At 46.8% G+C, this 20891-nt stretch overlaps 1 protein-coding gene across 6 annotated transcripts in view; it reads left to right on the plus strand.

Annotated features, from left to right (window-relative positions):
- LIMK2 (LIM domain kinase 2) overlaps nucleotides 1-20395 on the plus strand; it is a 57156-nt gene extending 36761 nt beyond the window's left edge. For 5 of the 6 annotated variants that reach the window (XM_087705877.1, XM_087705882.1, XM_087705880.1 and 2 more), the window contains 8 exons: nucleotides 12223-12309; nucleotides 12543-12674; nucleotides 13862-13918; nucleotides 14505-14570; nucleotides 15790-15964; nucleotides 17030-17085; nucleotides 18545-18702; nucleotides 19099-20395. In XM_087705877.1, coding sequence (XP_087562003.1) covers nucleotides 12223-12309; nucleotides 12543-12674; nucleotides 13862-13918; nucleotides 14505-14570; nucleotides 15790-15964; nucleotides 17030-17085; nucleotides 18545-18702; nucleotides 19099-19255 — 888 coding nt within the window. In that variant the 3' untranslated portion in view covers nucleotides 19256-20395. The remainder of the gene's footprint in view (nucleotides 1-12222; nucleotides 12310-12542; nucleotides 12675-13861; nucleotides 13919-14504; nucleotides 14571-15789; nucleotides 15965-17029; nucleotides 17086-18544; nucleotides 18703-19098) is intronic. The other variant, XM_087705879.1, reaches the window with a different exon arrangement.
- Nucleotides 20396-20891: the final 496 nt, after the last annotated feature.

Genomic DNA, 20891 nt, shown 5'->3' on the forward strand with positions numbered 1-20891 from the left:
CAAGGCCCAGGGGCGGATCTGGCGCGCAGGGTGCTTAGATCTGGCCCACGGGACCACCATGGAAACAGTGAACGACTGGCCCAGGGTGCCTCTGCCAGCAAAAATGGAGCTTGGGAGGGCTGTGGATGGCCATCACAGCCAAAAATGAAGCTTGGGGGCTCATTTTCACTGGCAAAGCACTTGGGCCACCACAGGCGCCCCAACACAAGTGACATCGAGTTGACACCCCCCCCCCCCCGAGGTCAAACACAACCCTGATGCGGTGCTCAATGAAATCGAGTTTGGCATCCCTGATGTAGAGTTTGCCTGTTCCACCTGCTTCCTGTGCATCAGCAGAGTTCTGCCACTTCACCTGGATGGCCATACATGTAGCCCTTGACCTGTGACCATTTCTTTAACGATGATTCAACGTTACAAAGTTCAGTGGCCTTGACAAGGGACTTACGACCCATTCGCAAAGTTGCAGCCTTTCTATGCACCATCATGTGATTGCAATTCAGGCACCCACATTTTACACTTCTTGTAGTATTGTACAGTCACATGACCCCAATTTGCAACCCTCCCAGCCAGTATCCGACAAGCAAATTCAATGGAAGGGGGGGGGTGGAGTAGTCAGATTCCTTTAACAACCATGTAATTCATTTAACGCCCCAGTGAGTTGCTTAATGACAGTAGTAAAAGAAATACCTGCAAAATTGGGTTTGGCCACTTTGTGACTCACTGAATGGCCGCATTGCAACTAAAATTTCTTTTAAAAAAAAGTTTTTTTATTTTAATTGAACAAAAACACAAAAAAATAATCATCCTTCATTACATCTTGTAGAAAGCATGTCGATTGGTTACAGATAACTTTCGTGCATTTCTTCCACAGTCATTACTTATAGTTCATATTAAATTATACACTTTAAATCAAAAATCTTTGTATATCTTACTACCAATGTACCACAATTCTCATTGACTACAATTATTTGAATGTGCTTTTACCTCAAATCATTCATAAAGACACAACCACATAATGGCATTCATTAGCTATTTCAAAAAATCCTCCAATAACATTACACCTTTATGACATCTTCTAAGTACAAGTCAATTAATAAAGTTTCTAAACCTTCCCCCCCCCTTCTCCCCCTCCACAACTCACTGTTTAGGATTTGTATCCAAGTTACTTTTGTCAATACCATAGCATGTATATATTGTTAAACAATGTCCATTGACATTTCCTTGTTATTATAATTGGCTAAAAATCATTTACTATTTATGTCCCATCTCCTCTCGTCAGACCCCCTCCCCCCCAAAAAAACCTTACACCTTTATGACAAGATCTAAATAAAAATTTGTTAATAAAATTTATAGGTCTTTTTCCCAGATCTCAATTTACAATTTATATCCAAATTTCTTTTACTAGTTTGCCAGTACATGTATATATCATTAAGCTGTATTCATTATCATTCCATTATTGTTATTATAGTATCTTTCCAGTAACAAAACAGTCTTATCTCTCTTGCCAATTGTGGTGTCAGTCTTCTTTTTATCTCCTTTATAAGGTTTTTATAGACTTCTCTCCGCACTTTGTTGCTTGAAGGATCTCTTAGGTAATCTTGTTGCCCTCCAGCTGTTACTAAAATTAGCTTGTCTTTGTTTGTCAATCTTGCATCTGAAAAGATTTCTATTCTTAAGTCCATCATCATTACCATTTTTTTTCCTTCTGTATCTTGGAATCTGGGGTAGAGCTCCAATTCGTTGAATTCCCTTTTTCATATTCCCTTCTTTCCACTTTCACCCACATTTGCTCCATTAATAAATTCATCTATTGTCTTGACTTTAACTTCTATGTCTTCATTCTCCCCTTTACTTTTTGGGGCTCAAATCCCTTCATCTTTTGCTGTGAGGAAGACTAGTCTTTCCAACCTCTTCTCAATTCTCCCATATCCTTCCAATAGCAACTAAAATTTCTTGTGGTTGTAAGTTGAGGACTTCCTCTAGGTAGGGCGGATTGAATGATGGTTGAGGCAGGAGCTTTTCAGGATGGAGGGATGTAGCATTTAGGGTCCCGAGGCTGGAGATGAAAAGAATGTAATCCACTCACAGATAGCTGAATCAACCAAAGTTTATTGAGCATCCAGAATTAACATAAGAATCAACAGCAAAATTATTAATCATGAAACTTCATTCTTATAGTGTTTTCAGCTTCTTTGAGCTCTACCTACTTTACGTGTTATATCATTATTGGCTAACAAGTCTCCAAGGCACAATAATTGGTTAGTCCTTACATTATTGGTGTTCTTGAGAATGTGCATGTTCTCACACACTGAATGAATCAAGTGTTATCAAATGAGTGAATGTTACAAATTATACTTTGTATCATCCCGTGCCCTTGATACCTGGGAACACTGCAAGCAAAGAATAGCTGACAGGGAAATATTTTCTGCAGATCGCTGCAGTTTTTGCTTACACGTGTAACCTCAGTTCCAAGGACCATTCAGATGATTCACTGTAAAAACCCTACAGAGGGAAGCCTACAAGAAAAATGATTGATGGGAAGAGCTGTGGTGGGATCATAAATATCGAGGAGCCTCATTGCTGGGGAATTCTGGGAGTTGAAGTCCACAAACCTTGGACTTCAGAGTAGCCAAAGTTGGAGACCCCTGCTCTAGATCAGCAGGGGTTCTGTTTTGAAAACCACACCAACACCTGAAAACTGACATGATATTGTGCTTTGTGTGCATTTGCATGCATTTGATATCTAAAAGCATATCGACTGCTAGAGAACTTGTGGTTCAAGAGGGGGTGGGATCCACAACTCAGGGAGACCAGCTGATCTCACTTTTAGGAAATCCCTTCTTATTTCCAGGTTAGGTCTCTCTAATGGCTTCCACCCTTTGCTTCTTGTTCTCTTGCCTAGGAAGAATAAATTGATCTCTGTGAAAACCCCTTCAAGGATTGGACAGTGGTTATCAGGTCTCCCCTCAGGCTTTTTTTAGCCATTTTTCATAGTATTTAGACCTCTTGTTATTATTGTTCTTCTTTGCACTCTTTCTAGGATCTCAGCATCTTTTTTGTATTATGATGATCAGAACTAAACATAGTATTCCAAGTGTGGCCTCACCAGTGCACTATAGAGTGGTACTATCACTTCTCATGAGCTTGACACTAAGGTGTGGCCCATTAGGACACCCAGATCTCTCTCACAGTTACTACTGTTCATCCCGGGGCTGCCTAGTCTTATACCTGTGTGTTTGGTTTTTCGTGCCTAAGTGCAAGAGTTAAATTTTTCTCACCACTGAACTACACCTCGTTGGATAGGACCCAGTGCTCAAGTCTGTCAGGATACTTTTGAATGTATCTTCCAAAATGTTAGCAATTTCCCCAACCTTTGTGTTATCCTGTCAGGCCCAAAGCAAAGAATGACACATATTGATTATTCCAAGCAGCATTCTTTATGGTTTCACACCTGTAGACAAAATCTCGCCAGACTAAGGACTCTACTATCTGCGTCTACCATACACTGTGGGAACTATTAGGGAGGGACCGCATTCACCCTCTTTCTCTCACATAAGGTATGTGGGCTGTGTTGCCTTTTATTTCCCTTGAATGCACCGTCTCCCTCTTACACCCCACATCCACAGAATTAGAATTTAGAATAGAATAGAATAGAGCTGGAAGGGACCTTGGGGGTCTTCTATTCCCACCCCCTGCTCAAGCAGGAGACCCCTAGACTATTTCAGACAAGTGGCTGTCTAGTCTCTTCTTAAAAACTTCCAGAGATGGAGCATCCACAATTTCTGAAGGTAACTTCTGTTCCACTGGTTAATGGTTACAAAGTTCCTCCTTACCGTATTTTTCTGAGTATAAGATGCAGCTTTTTTCCTCAAAAAAAAAAGGCTGAAAATCTGGGTGCATTTTATACACCGAATACAGCATTTTTTGCCTCCATAACCCCGCCCCCTTCACTATAATGGCCATGCATAACATTATGGAGGCTTTCAGAGAGCTCCTGGGGGCTGGGGAGGGCAGAAATGAGCAAAAAACTGGCTGTTTTTTGCCCCCAGCAGCACTCTATAAGCTTCCTAAAGGCTATCCATGCAATTTGTTTGACACAAAATGGGCCCATTTTTTGCTTGTTTTTGCCCCCCCCCCCCCCAAGCACTCTGCAAGCCCCCCCAAGGCTATTCATGCCTTTTTTAAAAACGGGCCCATTTTCGCAAAAAGCAGGCTGTTTTTGGGAGGTTTGCAGAGTGCAAAAAGTTTTTTTCCCCTTTTGGAAAGCTCTTTAACTGATTGATGAGAATTACATTGATCAAATGCTGTGCCAGCAGAAACAAAGTCTTAGGTGCTGCAGATTGTCAGCGATTTCCTTCTCCAGCACATGGATAAATACACCTGGAAACATCTACCTACCTACCTACCTACCTACCTACCTACCTACCTACCTCTCTCTCTCTCTCTCTCTCTCTCTCTCTCTCTCCCTACCTACTGTATTTCTCTCTGTCTCTCTCCCCCCCCTCTATCTACATACGTACCTACCTACACCCTCTCTCTTCCTACCTACCTACTATATTTCTCTCTCTCTCTATCCCTTTCTCTATCTACCTACCTAACTACTCTCTCTCTCTCCCTACCTACTGTAGTTCTCTCTCTTTCTCTCCCTCTCTATCCCTCTATCTACCTAGCTTCTTTTTAAAAATTTGCCTCTTCAAAACCTTGTTTCATCTTATACTTCAGTGCGTCTTATATTCCGAAAAATACATTAATTCCATGTTGCTTCTAGTCCTGCTCTCTGGTGCTTTGGAGAAAAATTTTACCCCCTATTCTTTGTGGCAGCCCCTCAAATACTGGAATACTGCTATCATGTCCCCCCTAACTCTTCTTTTTTTTTAGACTACCCAGACCCCAATCCTGCAACCATTCTTCGTATGTTTTAGTCTCCAGGCCTTTAATCATCTTAGTTGCTCTTCTCGGAACTTTTTCCAAAATCTCAACATCTTTTTTGAAGTATGGGACCAAAATTGATTGCAGTATGATGAGCATCTCTTCAACCCCATCATCATTCATGAAGACGTTGAAGAGCCCTGGGACCATTAAACTTTGAAGAGTGCTTAAGCCAGAGGTCCCCAAACTCGGCAAGTTTAAGACATGTGGACTTCAACTCCCAGAATTCTCCAGCCAGCTGGACCCCTGGCTTAAGCCCTTCAAACTTTGCCTCGCTTTGCATTTTGCAATCATTCCTTTGATTGTATCCCTTTAAATGAATGGCACCCAGCTAATTGGTCTGCTGTAGCACATTCCACCCTGAAGTCTCTAACAAGTGAAATTAGCTTGTCAGCCTAAGGCAAACAGATGTTATCCCTTGTAGCTTGTAATCTAAATAGGGCAGACCCTGGTTCTAGAGAAGGCCTGTCAAAGCGTGGGGGCTCATCTGCTATGGCTAACATTGGAGGTACCTCTTGCCTCCTATCCGGTAAATCAGAGTCTCTAAAATAAACTCTTAGATAAGAAGCTTCCAACTGATATAGTTGGATAATTTCCCCAGAGGGTCTTTGGTGAAATCAGATGTAACCCGTATATATATATATACACACATGAGGGTGATTTAGTTAAGAGGTTGTATCTAATCTTCTCATCACAAATGCTTTGTTCAAGCTGGAGAACAGGCTTTGGTGGGGAATCTTCATGCACATTGGGTCCTCGATCCTTTGTAAGGAATTTTGAGATGAGTTTATACTTGTCTATATCGTCTGGAGTGGAGCCTCAACACAGGTTGTAAGAAGAACATCCGTCCCCTTTGGTGGTAGTGTTAGGAGGGGTTATTTGGGGTCCTTGACTTGGTTCCCAATTTCCCCAAGGGCCTTCCCCATCTGTAGACCATGGTCCAGAGGAGAGGTTCGGCAGCTTTCTTTCCTTTGACTTTAAAACTCCATTCTGGATTGACTCAAGAGCTATTTTGTGAGCCTGCTAGAGCTGACAGAGGTTTTGCTGACTCCCAAATCTGTAACGTTGCAAGTCTGAGATTTTCTCTCCTGGACAATACATCTTCTGTTCCCCTTGTGAAATCTGGCTGTAGGTGTTTATCGATCCTGGCTCAAAGGGACCAGCACAGGTTATTCAGACCGCAGCAGAAGGAGAGAGCTGATTGGCATCTATCCCCTATTAGAAGTTTTGTGGAAATCCTGGAGAAAACCCCAACTTCCATTTGAGAGAGTTGTCGCATTGCATAGACTCTCATAGAGATATTTCCAAAGGACCCCAGACAGATTCTCATCCCTAGGAAGATTGTTGGAACAGCCAGGTGGTTCATCCCCTTTCTGCCCTTATAGCTGGGAAGCTTCTTGCCATCAATTGCTTGCAGTTGGCAATGAAGTTGGCTTAAATCAAGTGTAGTGGAGAATGTTTCCTAGCATTTATTCTGTTACTTGCTGTGTATAAGAACAGTTTCCTTGTATTGATATGATAGGTAGAGAGCACAGTCTCTATTTTTGCCAGTAGTTTAGGTTAAAGTCAAATGATATGACTGTATTTTAGCAATGTTTTTATTAAGCCCATCAAAGAAACTCACTAACTTCTATTTTTGTTGAAATTGCAGTTCTTTATGGATTTTGCAGTTTGGGCTGTTGGAAACAGTTTTTAGGCACTGTGTTAGGAATTGTAATATTAAGAGATATTTGTTTCATCACACAGTAAGACAGAGGTTCAGACCGGATTTGCCATTTTTGTCTGCCTATCAAGTCCTTCCTAAGGACCCGGGATAGGCAGGTGTGGAAGTTTTACGGTTTTAAAAGTATTGTTGCAGGATGTAAGCTGTTCCAAATTAAGCTGCCTTTTGTAATTGACTGAGGTGAAATTGTCAATGCTGATAATGTTCAAATGGTGTTCCAGTTGTTTTAAGATTGCACCCAGTGTGCCTATGACTGCTGGTACTACCTTTGTTTCTCTTGCCAAGGTGGCGCAGTGGTTAAATGCAGCACTGCAGGCTACTGCTAGATCAGCAGTTCAGCGGTTCAAATCTCACCGGCTCAGGGTTGACTCAGCCTTCCATCCTTCCGAGGTGGGTAAAATGAGGACCCAGATTGTTGGGGGCAATATGCTGACTCTCTGTAAAACCGCTTAGAGAGGGCTGAAAGCCCTATGAAGCGGTATATAAGTCTACTGCTAAGTCTACTGCTATTGCCACAGTCGCTCTGTTTCTATTTGCAGGTCTTTGTATTTTGTGATCTTCCCCAGTTCCTTCTCTTCTCTTCTGCTGTCTTCAGGTATTGTCCATTATTCAGAGTTCAGACAGACAAGTCGGTCACCTGATGCGTAACATGCCGGACTTACAATTGTCAGTGAGAAAGACAAAAAAGAGAAATATTATCTAAAGTATTACAGTCTGAGAAATGTATACTATTTTTAATATAAAGAGATGGTTTACTGCTTGTTGTATTGTCTCAGAGGTATTTCTCCTGAATTTGCTTTTCTTCTGTATTTGGTGAAATGTAGTTTAAGAAATTCAAGCAAATAAGTTGTTTTAAGACTAGTCTTCTTAAAGCAGGGCCCTTTTATTACTTGTGGACTTCAACTCCCAGAATTCCTGAGCCAGCCGTAAAAGGGCCATGCTGGCTCAGGAATTCTGGGAGCTGAAGTCCACAAATCATAAAATGGCCATGGTTCCCATCCTGTCTTAAAGGGAACAAGGGAGGTCCTTTGCATCTGGAGAGATTCAAGTCAACGAGATCCCTCATTCTTTATTTCTAGGCTTTGAGGAGGTTATGACATCTATCATTGTTTTTTCAGCTCTTGGAGATGAGCTACATTCCTATGTAATTCCTGGCCCTGGATCACAAAGTCCATCTCTGGGACTATGTTAATTCCCTGAAAGGGAGTTAAGGTGTGGTTGTGGGGCCAAGTAACCTGATGGACATGGGATGATGTAGTAACCTTGAGGTTTCGGGCTTAATGTCATGAAACACTAGAAAGATCTGTGCCTAATTAAAGCACCTGCCTTTGATCATCTAAGAGGGCAGAGGAGGAGGGGGTGGTGGTGGTGGTGGTTGGGAGTGCTTTTTGAATGGTGTGAATTGGTAGTATTGTGTGTTAACAAGGAGGATGCTTTTGGAATTGGCAACCCAACAGGAGCACGAAGGGCTTGGGAGAATGATATGCTGAGCAAAAGGGTTGATGGAAAGGCTGCTTTTCCTGGCAATCCTACTCTCAAAGCAGCTTTAGCCTTTCGGGGGAATTGATTTCCTGGTCTGGTCTGCCTGGAGGGACAGGATGAATTCCTGGGCTATTGACCTGGAAGCCTCCATGTTACTGGCCTGTCCCCGGATGCCTATTGCTGGCACAGAGCTCTGTGGGAGGAGGGGGTTGGCCATCTCCTGCTGGTGGACACCCCAGGGATTCTGGTCAGCCATAATGAAAAACAGGATGCTGGCCTAACAGGGTCCTTGGCCTGATCCAGTGAAACTGTTCTTAGCTTCTGAAGCACCCCATATGTGGTGACAGTTTGCCCTAGAGCAGGGCTCTCCAAACTTGGCAACTTTTAGACATCTGGACTTCTAGAATTCCTGGGAGCATAGCTGGCTGAGGAATTCTGGGTGTTGAAGTCCGCAAGGCTTAAAGTTGCCACAGTTGGAGACCCCTACTCTAGCGCATGTTTCATGCCAGCCCTTCTGCTTAACCCTGGACAGGCCACATGTTAGAGATGAAATCTTAAATCTTGGGTTGGACATACATACATACATACATACATACATACACACACACACACACACACACACACACACACACACACACACACATACATACGTTGCCCAGACTGGGCGTAGTGGGGTGGCAGGTGGGTGCTGCCGTTGGTCAGGACTCGGGGCTGCTGGGCCGGGCGAGGCTGGTTGGGGGAGATGGCGCCGGGGCTGTTGACCTTGTGGAAGTTGTTGAGCATCTCCTCAGAGGAGCTGCGCTCGGGCTCCCCCAAGTCGGTGGGTCAGGAGAGTGAGATGTCCAGGATCTTGGAGGAGGAGAAGTCCTCAGTGTGCCGCCTCACCAGGCACCCAGGGGCCGCCCCAGCCCTGCTGCACCTCAGGCTGACACTGCCACCACTGCCCCGTTGGAGCTGGCTTGGCGAGGCCATAGCTGGCTCACTGTGAGAGGAGGTGGAGAGTGCGCGTGGCCAGCCTTGCTGAGGAGACGCTCCGCCTCCTCTGGAGCTCCGCTGGGCTGGCCGGGGGTGGGCCGGCTTAAGGCCGGGGGGGAGGCAACCGAGGGATGGCGTAGGTGGTGCCCCACTGCAGATAGCAAAGGCCCGGTGGGAGGGGAGGGGGAGGATCCCCTTGGTGGAAATGGCCGAAGCTCGTCAGAGGAGGGGCGGAAAGGGGAAAGGGTGCGGCTGCAGCCCAGCCACACATATAAAGGGACCGTCGGGACGAACCTGGAGAGAGGCCGAACTGTTCCGAATATATTATACTCACTAAATGAATGCTATGATAAACGACACAGCTCAATTCCAACGCAATGTCACACAAAATAATTAAATCAAAATGAAAATAAATTGAAATCTATGAAAATAACAATGCAATCGGAAACATTGAAATGGAATGGTTTGGTTTAGGTTTGGTTTATTGGATTTATATGCCGCCCTTCTCCCAAGGACTCAGGGCGGCGTACAACATTAAAAAAACATATTACAAAATAATGAAATATTTAGTATAGCGTGTGTTGCTTTTACGTCCACCAGATGGCGCTGGAAACATTGAAATGGAATCATGAAATATTTAGTATAGCGTGTTGCTTTTACGTCCACCAGATGGTGCTGGTTTTAAAAAAAGCACGTTTTTACAAAAAATCATGTTTTTACCTGTCACAAATGTGACATCTATATAATATATGTATATAAAAACATTCATGTATTCGAATGCAACATTGTGTCAAAATTTCAAAGCAATCGGCGAAGAACTTTCGGAGATTAGCGATTTTGAACAAACAACCATTACATTTTTATTTATATAGATATAAGCCATGATTGAAATAATGTATCTGCCACTTTAAATGCTCAAGTGAGATACGATTGGATGCTGTTGCTTTAATCAGCCATAAAAGGGAGTAGGAACTACTACTGTTTGTTCCTGGTTGTTCCTGTATGTTCTCCGTGCTTGTTACTGGAGTTGAATACTGTATATTGGATGGTGGCTACACTGTATGTTAGTTACCTGTCTGCATGGTGAATTGTGAGTTGAGCATCTGTAAACCAACGTGTTGTATCATAGACTGTGTATATAATTCAAGACTACTTATCACTTGTTTTGGAGAATGTTTATCCTACTTTATTTTTGTTAAAACAAGTAAAGTTATCCTTGTTTTAACTTTGGCGGCTGTGCTTGATAGTGTGACTATTCAGTGGCACATTCCTTGCTACCTTCTGCTACTCAACTCTAACACCACCGTGATTTGATAGGGCCTCTACCGCCATCCTCACCTTAGGTGTTCTTATCCTGATTTGGAATGCCTCCAGGCAATCTACATCTTGTTTGTGTAGGCTGTTGTCGGTAAGACTGCAATGTGAAAACAAAGCGGAACAAGGTGCAGCCTATTCCCAGGTCCCCTCCCCTCCCTGGGCTGTCGGTGCTTGCCTGCCTTGTTGACTCCAAGGCTGCTGGGGGGGCCTGGCTTGCAAGATTTGGGACTTGAAAGCACAACTGAATTCTGCCTCACAGGGTTTGCAGTTTGAGCAGAGTCTTCGACCTTCTCGTCAGTTTTGAAAGGTTTCTGAAGCTGTGCAGAGCCAACTTTTGGTCTCCATCAGCTTCATATTTCCTATCCAAAAAATGTTGCTGTTGCTGAAGCTAGATGATTAAGAGCAGAGCACAAGGAAGAGTTCCTTCCTGACTCTTCCAAAAAATTTCCCAGCTTGTGTTACAGGGACATTTTTATTTTTTAAGAAAAAGTGCATAGCCACATAGGCCCTGTGGATGCAAAGAACATTAGCAAGAAGCTACTGGATAAAAGGTTACAGATTTCTCTCCCAGGTGCTAGGAAAATTCTTCTGGCTAATGAAATTTGTGGAATGTCTTGGTGCGTAACATTGCTTGAATCAAAGGCTTCCTTTCACATGGTTGTTTCTACTCACTTGGAAAGCCCTTGGCTTTCCCCACAGCATTCTGGGGGCAGGAAAGAGGGAGAGAAGCAAGTGCAGAGAACTCAAGTAGCCCGATGTCCATGGAGATTCTCCATCACCCAGGTCCCAAAGTTGCTTTTTCAAGAGGCAACTGGACTTTCTTGGTTTTCCTTTGAAGACGTTTCGCTTCTCATCCTTTAGCTTCTTGGATGAGGAGCGAAACGTCTTCAAAGGAAAAAACACCTTTGGAACACGAGTAGCCAGGTATAGATTGTCCCTAGATTGTCAGGGCTTATTACAAAGGCTGCTTTCAAACGGCAAATGCCATCCATGCAGCTCTTGATCTTCTGCAGAGCTCTTACTAGCTGGAGCTTTCTGGCCAGTCGGCCTCCTAGATGAGCAGAACCGGCCAACCCAACAGAAAACAGAGGAGCACAATAATAATGCTCTAGGTATAAACGTCTTTCCATGCTTCTGTTATGAGTGCCACCAGTCCTGGGATCCTACTGTGAAAAGTACCCCCATGTGTAATTGGTAGAAAGGAGAGTTTTTAAGCAAACGATTTCTTCCTTTGTGTCCATGAAGGCATTTAAAAGTCTTCCAGTGCACCACACGAGCTGAGGATCTGTAAAGCCTCCCTGTGCCCAGAGTCGTGGGGAAACAGTTCTAGTGAAACACAGGTACTGGTGAAGCTCCTTGGAAGGAAGCACAGAACCTGTTTTATTTTCAGCTTGAAAAGAGAAAAGTTGCCTTTGCTCATTCAGGGCAACCTGTGGTTGAAGAGCAGAAAGGAAGAAGTTCTCCCCAGTGCTGTCGAATCTCTCCCTTGCTTGTTGTTTTGCCTGCAGCCGTCGCAGAGATCTTGACTCCACCATGGAGCAACCCTTTCAAATCTTGGTGGAGCCGAAGGAAACCTGAGTTGCAGCAGGAAATAATGTGCTTAGCCATGGATGGGAGGGAAGAACCTCCTCACCTTCCAAGCTTGGCTCCGTTCCTTTCCCTCGTCAATTCTGTGGTTGGGCTTTTCTTTCAGGCCTCCAGGCAGAATTACAGGGAATTAAAAGTGATTCAACAGGGCCAAGACAGAAGAGCCCCTGTTCCCCTCTTAAAAGGTGTGATGATCTTCTGTTCCTCAGGTGACTCATAAAGCCACAGGAAAGGTGATGGTGATGAAGGAACTGATCCGCTGTGATGAAGAAACGCAGAAGACCTTCCTAACCGAGGTGAGTCTCCTTTCTGAAGAGGGCTGCCTTGAAGATGTCCCGGCAGCGGAGAGCCCTTCCTTTCAGCAGCCTGGTGGCTTAAGGCCCCACCAGAGGAAAAGGACTCTTGGACATTAGCTGATTTCTTTTGGTACACCAGAATTAGTTATTTTGGTTTTCAAAGGAGGGTCCCTGGGGGAGAAGCAACGGCCTCTGTTTATGCCAAGCATGGGAAACATCCATCTCTCTTGCAGGTGAAGGTGATGCGCAGCCTGGAGCATCCCAACGTCCTAAAGTTCATCGGAGTCTTGTACAAAGACAAGAAGCTGAATCTTCTCACCGAGTACATTGAAGGGGGGACTCTGAAGGACTTCCTCCGGAATGCAGTGGGTTCCATCTCTTGCGGCATCATTAGGCTGGGCCAGGGGGAAGAAGGTCCTTGTGCAAAAAGCAGCTAAAACATCCCAAAATGCAGTCCCACTCCATGGCTGGCTCCTGAAAGAAAAAAGAGTTTGGTTTCTGGCTTAAACATGGCAGTGGGGACTTTTTCAAGAAACCTGGGCTTAGCATGGTGTGTGAAGCTCACCAGCACCTGATATTACTTTGCTCCCTTTCAAATTCCTCATTTTAGAGCAAGGGAAGCCCTTCTGGGTTGTGTGAAATTTCTGGACCTTTTACAAGATGGGTGACAGTCACAAAATGCCCACTTCCTAAAGGTAAAGGGAGTCGCTTGTCCTCTTCACCGCAAAGCCACTGCATCTGGCCCTGGGCCTTCCGTGTGCCCTTATGGAGACTAGGGGGAGATGGCCTTGGTGGAGCTGCGCAAAAGGGGCTGAAGTCCATTGGAAGTCCAGAACAGCAACATAACCTCCAGAAGTGGCTCAGGGAGACAAACCGCTCTCATTCACTGGGAAGGTTCTGTTATTGGAACCCATTTCAATAAAAATAGTTGTAACCTTCCAAGGAGTTGATTTCCTGGCTGGTCGACCTAGTGGGGTTAGCGTCAGTCTTGCAATTCTGATGGGACCTTCACCACTTCCTTAAAATCCAGTGAATTAAGGAGACACCTGCCTGAGCTGCTTTCAAATGTTATTTTGTTCTTTTCAACTTAAAAAAAGTGTTCCAGCTTCTTTTACCCACCTAAAGCTTCCTGGGTTTTTTTCCCATCAAGGTGGAAGGTGTTCTTGTTTTTCTAAAACGCTCGTTTGAGGGTTCATTTGGAGCCCCAAACATTCCTGGGGAAAAAAAGTGATTCTGAACATACATTTTTGCTTTGCAACATGCCAGGTTATCATTATGAAATTCCTTCAGTGCACACCAGGATTTTCCTCCTCTTCCTCAGAGATATTTAAGAGGAGGAAATTCCTGGCCTGCACTGAAGGAATTTTCTGCAGGCACCTTGGGAAGGACAGTTTGGCATCAATCCTGTTTCATGTCTTATCTGCATTCTGCTCTACACATTAGTAAATATTTGTCAGTTTTTATGTGCCCATCACTGCTGTGATGGCAAAACCCTTGGCATCCCTGCCTGCCTTGCAGACAATTGAATGAAGGGACCCTTTTTTCCTTGCAGGATCCGTTTCCTTGGGAGCAGAAGGTCAGCTTTGCCAAAGGAATTGCCTATGGAATGGTGAGCCCCCTTCCTGGTCCCCCTTCTGGCCTTGCGAAGGGATGGGACTAAGGGCAAAGGTGCACTGCCTAGAGGAGAGAGTGCAGATCGTCAGTTCACTCAGTTGCGGAGGTTTCCTGAAACCGGTGTAGAGTCACAGAATGTCCTGAGGCAGCACCTGAGGTTTAGTTAGTCGTGTTTTCCAAAGCCAAGATGACAAAGCAAGAGCTGATTGCTTTATGGTACCTTTCTTGGAAGTTCAAAGGATGAGCTCTGCCTGCATTTTAGCCCTACTGTAATCTGATGAGGAAGGTTGGGTCCAGTGAGGACTAGAATCCCAGTCCTCAGTCCATCCCCCAACCTCACAGTTTCTCCCCGCAGCTCTTGGGGCTCTTCTTGGCTCCCTCCCCTGACTCTCCAGCAGCCTGGCCTCCAGGCATCGGCCCTTCCCAGGGGCCAAAGTAGCCCTTGGATTGGGCTGTCCCCTGTCCCTTGGGCTGCTCAGCTGCCAGCAGAGGAAGCACCAGAGGCTCCCAGGACAGCAGCCGAGGCTGAACATTGAGACTAATGGCGCCTCCTCTTCATCTCTGGCTTCTCCCTCTTGCAGGCTTACCTGCACTCCATGCGCATCATTCACCGAGATCTGAACTCCCACAACTGCCTGATCAAACTGGTAAGTGCTTGACTGCTTGGGGTGCCCTTGGCCAGATCTGCTTCCTGCTCACCTGCTGAAGTCATAGGAGGGATTGGCTCTCCTGCTTCTCTGTCCCTCCTCACCCCCGCCTCTTTCCCTGGGAAGCCCACCCAGCCTCAGGTAGGACTGGCACAAAGGTTTCCCAGTCAGAAAACTCAGCTAACAATGCAGCAGCCATTAGAGTAGAGCCCAGGACGGTGTTATTAGGGTTAGGGTCAGCAAGTTGCACAGCAAGTCGGCTTCTTCTCTTGCTGTTAATAGCAAAGAGCCTCAAAGAAGGGTCAGCTGAGATCTTTCATGGGGCTGAGCCCAAACGAAGCGTTTGACAACTGATAAGGAATGTGGGGATCCCTGTCTCCAGAAATGAAGAAGACCCTCTGTAATAGGGTGTTTTAGACTTTGAGAAGCATGAATGCCAATCAGTATGACAGATTGTTTGACCATGGATCCCACTGTGAATGGGAGAATTGCAAGCACACCCTCCATCCCTTTCCTTGAGACTATGGTGTCTTGTGGAACATAGTTTATGTATCAAAGCCTGTTCATTAATGTACCAACTCAAGGAATATATAAATCAGGGGTCTCCAAACCTGGCAACCTTTAAGACTTGTGGACTTCATCTTCCAGAATTCCTCAGCCAACATAGCTCAGCATAGCTGGCTGAGGAACTCTGGGAGTTGAAGTCCACAGACTTAAAGCTGCCGAGTTTGGAGACCCCTGAAAAAACGATGAATGTCAGAGGTCATTCTTTGCTATTTCAGGGTCCCAGACATTTATTCCCCTTTTGTTTTGCTTTTTTTAAGGCAAGCCAAACGTGTAAAATCCTTTGAGGGGCAATTAATTGCAGAAGGCCTAAACTGGAGGTTTTTCACTGTTTTGTGTGCATTTGGATAAAACAAATCCAATTTTAATACAGTTGGGAAACCTTCACGCTTGAGAACCCAAAAACTGCTGGCAGTTGGTGAAGGCCAGAAGGGACATGGGGAGCTTTGGCTCCCCAGGAGGAGCTGCCTGGAGAAGGGCCAGGGACGCTCCAGTGCCCCTGAGCGGAGCTGATGCCACGTGTACGAAATGGGCCCCTAGAAAGTGGCACAGTGGTGCCTGCCCTCAGCATCAGGGCTTCCTCTCTCCTGATCTGTCCAGGCCTTTCCTAGATGGCTTGCTAATTCTTGCGGGGTTTGCTTCACCTTTGGCCCAGGACAACACGGTGGTCGTGGCAGACTTTGGCCTCTCTCGGCTGATTGTGGAGGAGAGGAAGAAGCCCTCCCTGGAAAAGCCCCTGGCCAAGAAGCGGACGCTGCGCAAGAGCGACCGGAGGAAGCGCTACACCGTGGTCGGGAGCCCATACTGGATGGCCCCAGAAATGCTCAACGGTAGGAACCCCCCTACTCCTGGGGCCATGGTGGAGCCTGCGGAACTCACCATTGCAGAGCCCGTCCACTGGGCTAAGGCCACCCTTTGGGTTGTGGGCCTTTGGCAACAGTTAGTCTGTTCTCTTGTGGGCTCCACACAGGTGCCTTAAGACTGGATTGGAGCCTGAGATTCTAGGACCTTTTTTGTGGTGGTCCTTAAGTGAACTAGGGATTTGCTATGGGTGCAGTTTTGGCAAAACCATTGTAAAACACAGCCACGTGAATGTGGAATGCTGCAAAGAACCGTAAATGGAACCTGGTTGCTGAGGGGCCAAAGTTCACTCAGAGGGGTGGAGGGAGGGGGCGACTGTTGGAACTTCAAATCCAGGTCATAAGTAGCCCCAAGGTAGGTCCGTCCTAACATGAAACTGTTGCTAAGGAATCGGTCGTAGGTCGAGGACTACCTAGGGGTATGCAGCAATGAGCTTGGGAGCGAGAGCCACAGTCAGGATAGCGGGTCTGACAAGTGTCACCTCAGCCCAGGGAAGGCCTGGGGGGCAAATCAAGCATCTTGGAAGGGAGCCTCCCTAGTTCTTTGGAAGGGAAAAGGAAGGGAGGAAATGTGCTGTCCAACTTGCAAGATTGTTACTATGACCTTACAATGAAAGCAGCATTTGTGTTCATGGGGCTCCTTCTCTGGATCACCTCAAAGGCTGACCGGCCCTGACCCCCTTCTCCTAATTCCCACCCCTCCCCCTTTGGTGGGGGAAAGGCATCCACCTTTGGGCCTGACGTCCTTTCGGGGAGTGGGAGTTCCGGAGGGGCTGCCCTGATGCTGACAGGGAAGCTCTCTCTCCGCTTCCTCCCCTGGCAGGCTGAGGGGGGATTGTCCCCTGGAGGCTTCCAAGGCTCCTTGGCGGTTAGACACAAACAAGATACTTGCCCCCACCCTGCAGGGCAGGACTCCCCCGTTTTTCCAGGCTCCCTTCCGTGCCTGGTCATCCCTACCCCTGCGTAGGTTTTCATCCATATTGTCTCCCTTTTAATGATGCGGCTTCCCCTCCTGGCTGTTTTCCCTTCTTGCAGGACAGAGCTACGATGAGACGGTCGATATCTTCTCCTTTGGGATTGTGCTCTGTGAGGTAAGCCTAGTCCATTGAGGGGATTAGGGGTGGGGTAGGGGGCTTGAGGATCAATCCTCTCCAGGAAAATGCCAGGGACTGCACCTGGGAACCTGAGGCTTTGTGCCCCTTAGGATTTCACCAGTCAGCCCCCTGCAAAGGCTGCACTGCCAGGGCTGGAGATAAAAAGTGAGGGTGGGCTTAGACCGCCTTTTGGACTGTCCAGAGAAAGATTCAGTGGTTGACCACCAAAGTGAATTTGTCTCTGACTGCAGCCACCCCAGCTGCCCAATGATTGCTTGGGGTCTTTTGGCACACCTGGCTGACCATCGGGGTTTTCCAAATAGGCTGGCCATTCAGGCCCTTTTGGTCAGTGGACTCGGCCTCTGGACTGCAGGAGGGGAAGCCCGTCTGGGAGTTGAGGGTAGCTGTCCTCTTGCTGATTTGTTGTGAGTTCTCTGAAAGATCATGTGGAAGTCTTAGCAGCACATAGTTCTTCCGTTTCAACATTTTTCTTAGAAAGAGATTATAAAAAATTATAATTTTTATCATCTAATCCACTGCCTAGCAACTCTATAACTTTTTATAAATAGCACGTTTCTTCCCACGTTAGAGATAATGAACCCCGGGATAACAAACCAACAATTTTGACTGCAATTTATTTTTCTTCACTAAGTTTGCCATGTGTCCAAAAAAAGTGGTTTAGATTGTCCTTTTCAAGAGTATAACAAAGGACCAGTTTTTCTACCCTCAGGATCAATCAAAGCTGTTTGTTTATTTATTTATATTTTGTATTTTTTAACTGCCCATCTCCCTGAGAGACAGTCTGGGCAGCATACCATATATTGCAGTACTCATTGCGGACTTCCAATTTTTCTACAGTGGCTTATTTCAAATAAAGCTAGCAGTAAATCCATTCTGAATTCCTGATTAACATTTTTTGTAAATATTGACCATTCCTTCCCTGCAATTTCTAAGGTTTGAGCATATCCACCGTAAGTGAAAACCTACTCCTGTTTTTCTGGTTGTTACTCCAGCAAAGCAACAATATAATTTTATCTTATTTTGGGGGAAAGACAAGAGCAGGCCTGGAAATCCAAATCTTGTCATAGTTTCAAGGTTGTTTTCTCCAACGAAGTCCAATCCATCTCATCCTGCAGCAGGAGTCTTCCACTGTAGGGAGGATGTGTGGTCCCTTAGCCCTACCTTTCAGTGGGGACTAGTGTGGCAGCTGATCTGCTTCACAGAAGCCAGGCTAGCAGGCATGAATACCGAGGCACCCAATGAAGGTTGCCAAGAAGGCAGCCTGCTGTTCCCATCAGGGCCTCTTGGGCTACCTGGGTGCCTGCAGTTGCCTCCTGCTTAGGCCTGTGGCTCCTCTCTTGAAGGAACCTTTGAGTCAGCAGAAGCAGCAGCTGGCTGAGCCACCCATCCTGCTTTAGCTGCCTGGAGGGAATGACGGGTAATTGCTCTGCTCCAGATCATAGGACAAGTGTATGCGGACCCGGACTGTCTCCCTCGCACCCTGGATTTTGGCCTCAACGTGAAGCTGTTCTGGGAGAAGTTTGTTCCGGTGGACTGTCCTCCAGCCTTCTTCCCTCTGGCGGCCATCTGCTGCAGGCTGGAGCCAGAGAGTAGGTCAGTCTGTGGGGTCTCTGTGTGTGTGTGTGTGTGTGCGGTGTGGCAGAGGTGGGTTGCTCCCGGCTTGGTCTAGATCGGCTGAACCGGTAGTAGCGGTGGCGGGAGGCTCCGCCCACCCGCACAAGTGAAACAGTAGCACCGGGATTTGAAACCCACCTCTGGTGTGTGGGCCTCCTCCCTTTGGGGGCTGAAAGCAAGGTGTTTAGACGAGAGGATGGTAGGCAAGACAGCCCCCTGACTGATCCTCTGCTGGGCTTCTCAACCGCTTGAGAGGCTGGGCAGAAGCCATCACTACTTCGGCACAGAAAGGGCCAGCTCCGTTTTGGAGAAAGGCTTGCAGTTCTCCAGGGAGGTCAGCTAAGGCCACATTTCCTTCCCTCCGCTCTCTCCTAGGCCCCCCTTTTCCAAACTGGAGGATTCCTTTGAAGCCCTTTCTTTGTACCTGGGAGAACTGGGCATTCCTCTCCCTTCAGAATTGGAGGAACTGGACCACAGCGTGAGCGTAGAGTTTGGCCTGATTCGGGACAAGCACTCTGGCGACCTGACATAACTCCGCCACTCGGCCATCGTTGGGCAGCTTCTTTCCATGGATTGTCCTGGAGGCGGCCGAAAAAGTCTCCATCCCGGCTGTTTTGGGAGGGAAACAGGAAGGCGGCCTCTTCAGCCTCATTGCTTCTCTCCACCACCCTCACCTGGGCACTTCCTGAAAGCATCGTCGTCCTCTTCACGCCACTCGCTTCTCCGTACAGATGAATGCAACTCTCAAGAGTCGGGGTGCAGACCTGCCTGCCAACACAATACACTACAAGTTGTGAAGCAGAGACCCGCTAGGACACAAACCTTGGGGTTGCTTTTGACTGGGACTCCCTGTTCTGCTAGATCAGGCAGAGGGCGGGCAACCTGGACTGCTTGCACTCACCTCTAGAGACAGCTGGATTTTGCAGTTTGTCTCCCAGAAACAGCTCCGAACCACCATCTGCCTGGCCAAAGAACTCTTCATGCCCTAGGTGGCATTTCACAGTCTACTCTGTGGCCCAGGCACTGTAGGGCCAATCATGGGTTGAGGGCAGCTTCTCCATTGGAGGGAGGGGCCGGTGGATCCATACAAAGGAAGTGCTTCTATTCCCAAAGTGGCCAGGAGTGAAGCGATCCACTTGGGCCACAAATCTGCACCTTGCAGTCACTACCTCCGTCCTCCATTTCAGCCCCTCAGAGAAACACTTGGCTGGCCCCACCTTTCCCCTCCCTCTTCCAGATGGAGAGAGGAAGCTGCGCTGGTTGCATCTCTCCCCTCTCTGCAAAATACATTAAGGGCTACTTAAAGGTTGGCAACATTGGGACCCCTGGATGTTGACCATCCCCCAGCAGGTCTGGCCACACATCCCGAGATTGTGGAATGCTGTGGGTTGTAGTTCACTGGTATCTGGAGGGTCTCCCCACCACCACCACCACCCCCTTTCACACTACAAGAACTCAAAATGCTGGCCTAGGTGATTGTGCCAGATCCGATGCATTTTAGACCAGATTTCACTTCATTTCATTCTTAAAAGGGGTGTCCACGCACAGGCACTATAAACGGGCCAGCTGCAGGAAACACGGCTCATGTCTTCAAGAAAGGTCACACAGCAGTTGTAAGCGCACAGATTTTTGTCTAAATTAAAAGCAATAAATGATGTTGTACAAAGATGAACATAGGTGGCATTTCTTGAAGCCTGGCTTGGAGCCAACCGCCGAGGGCATTTTGTGGGCCTGGTCCATTTCCTACTCCGGATTGACAATACTTTCATTGCAAAGAACAAGAGCACCAAACTCCTGCAATGCAACCGTTGAGTTTGTGGTTGTGCTGCCAGGGCTTGTGCTGTTGCACAGGTTCACTTGCTTTTCTTTGGAATGCCCGGTGGGGGGAGCTGCTTTTAATAGGGCATTAAAAGGGGAGAAAACAGACCTCATCTTGAACAGGAAAGCTGGGGGTGGTGGGGAGGTTCCCCTTTGCTGACTATTTAGAGTGTCTGCCAGAAGAGACTGAGGAGGAGGGAGTTGGTGGAGCAAATCCTAAACCTTTTGATGGGGTGGGATGGGTTTTGGCAACCGGAGAGCAGCCTGGCCTTGGGGAGGAGGGAGGGGCGGTGTGTGCCCCCAGGTGCAGGAGGTGAATCCCACCAAACAAGACACTTACAACCTGAATC

This window comes from Thamnophis sirtalis, unplaced genomic scaffold (assembly GCF_051295495.1).
Source record: "Thamnophis sirtalis isolate CommonGarterSnake01/CBP01778 unplaced genomic scaffold, rThaSir2_p1.2 scaffold_2, whole genome shotgun sequence".
NCBI lineage: Eukaryota > Metazoa > Chordata > Lepidosauria > Squamata > Natricidae > Thamnophis > Thamnophis sirtalis.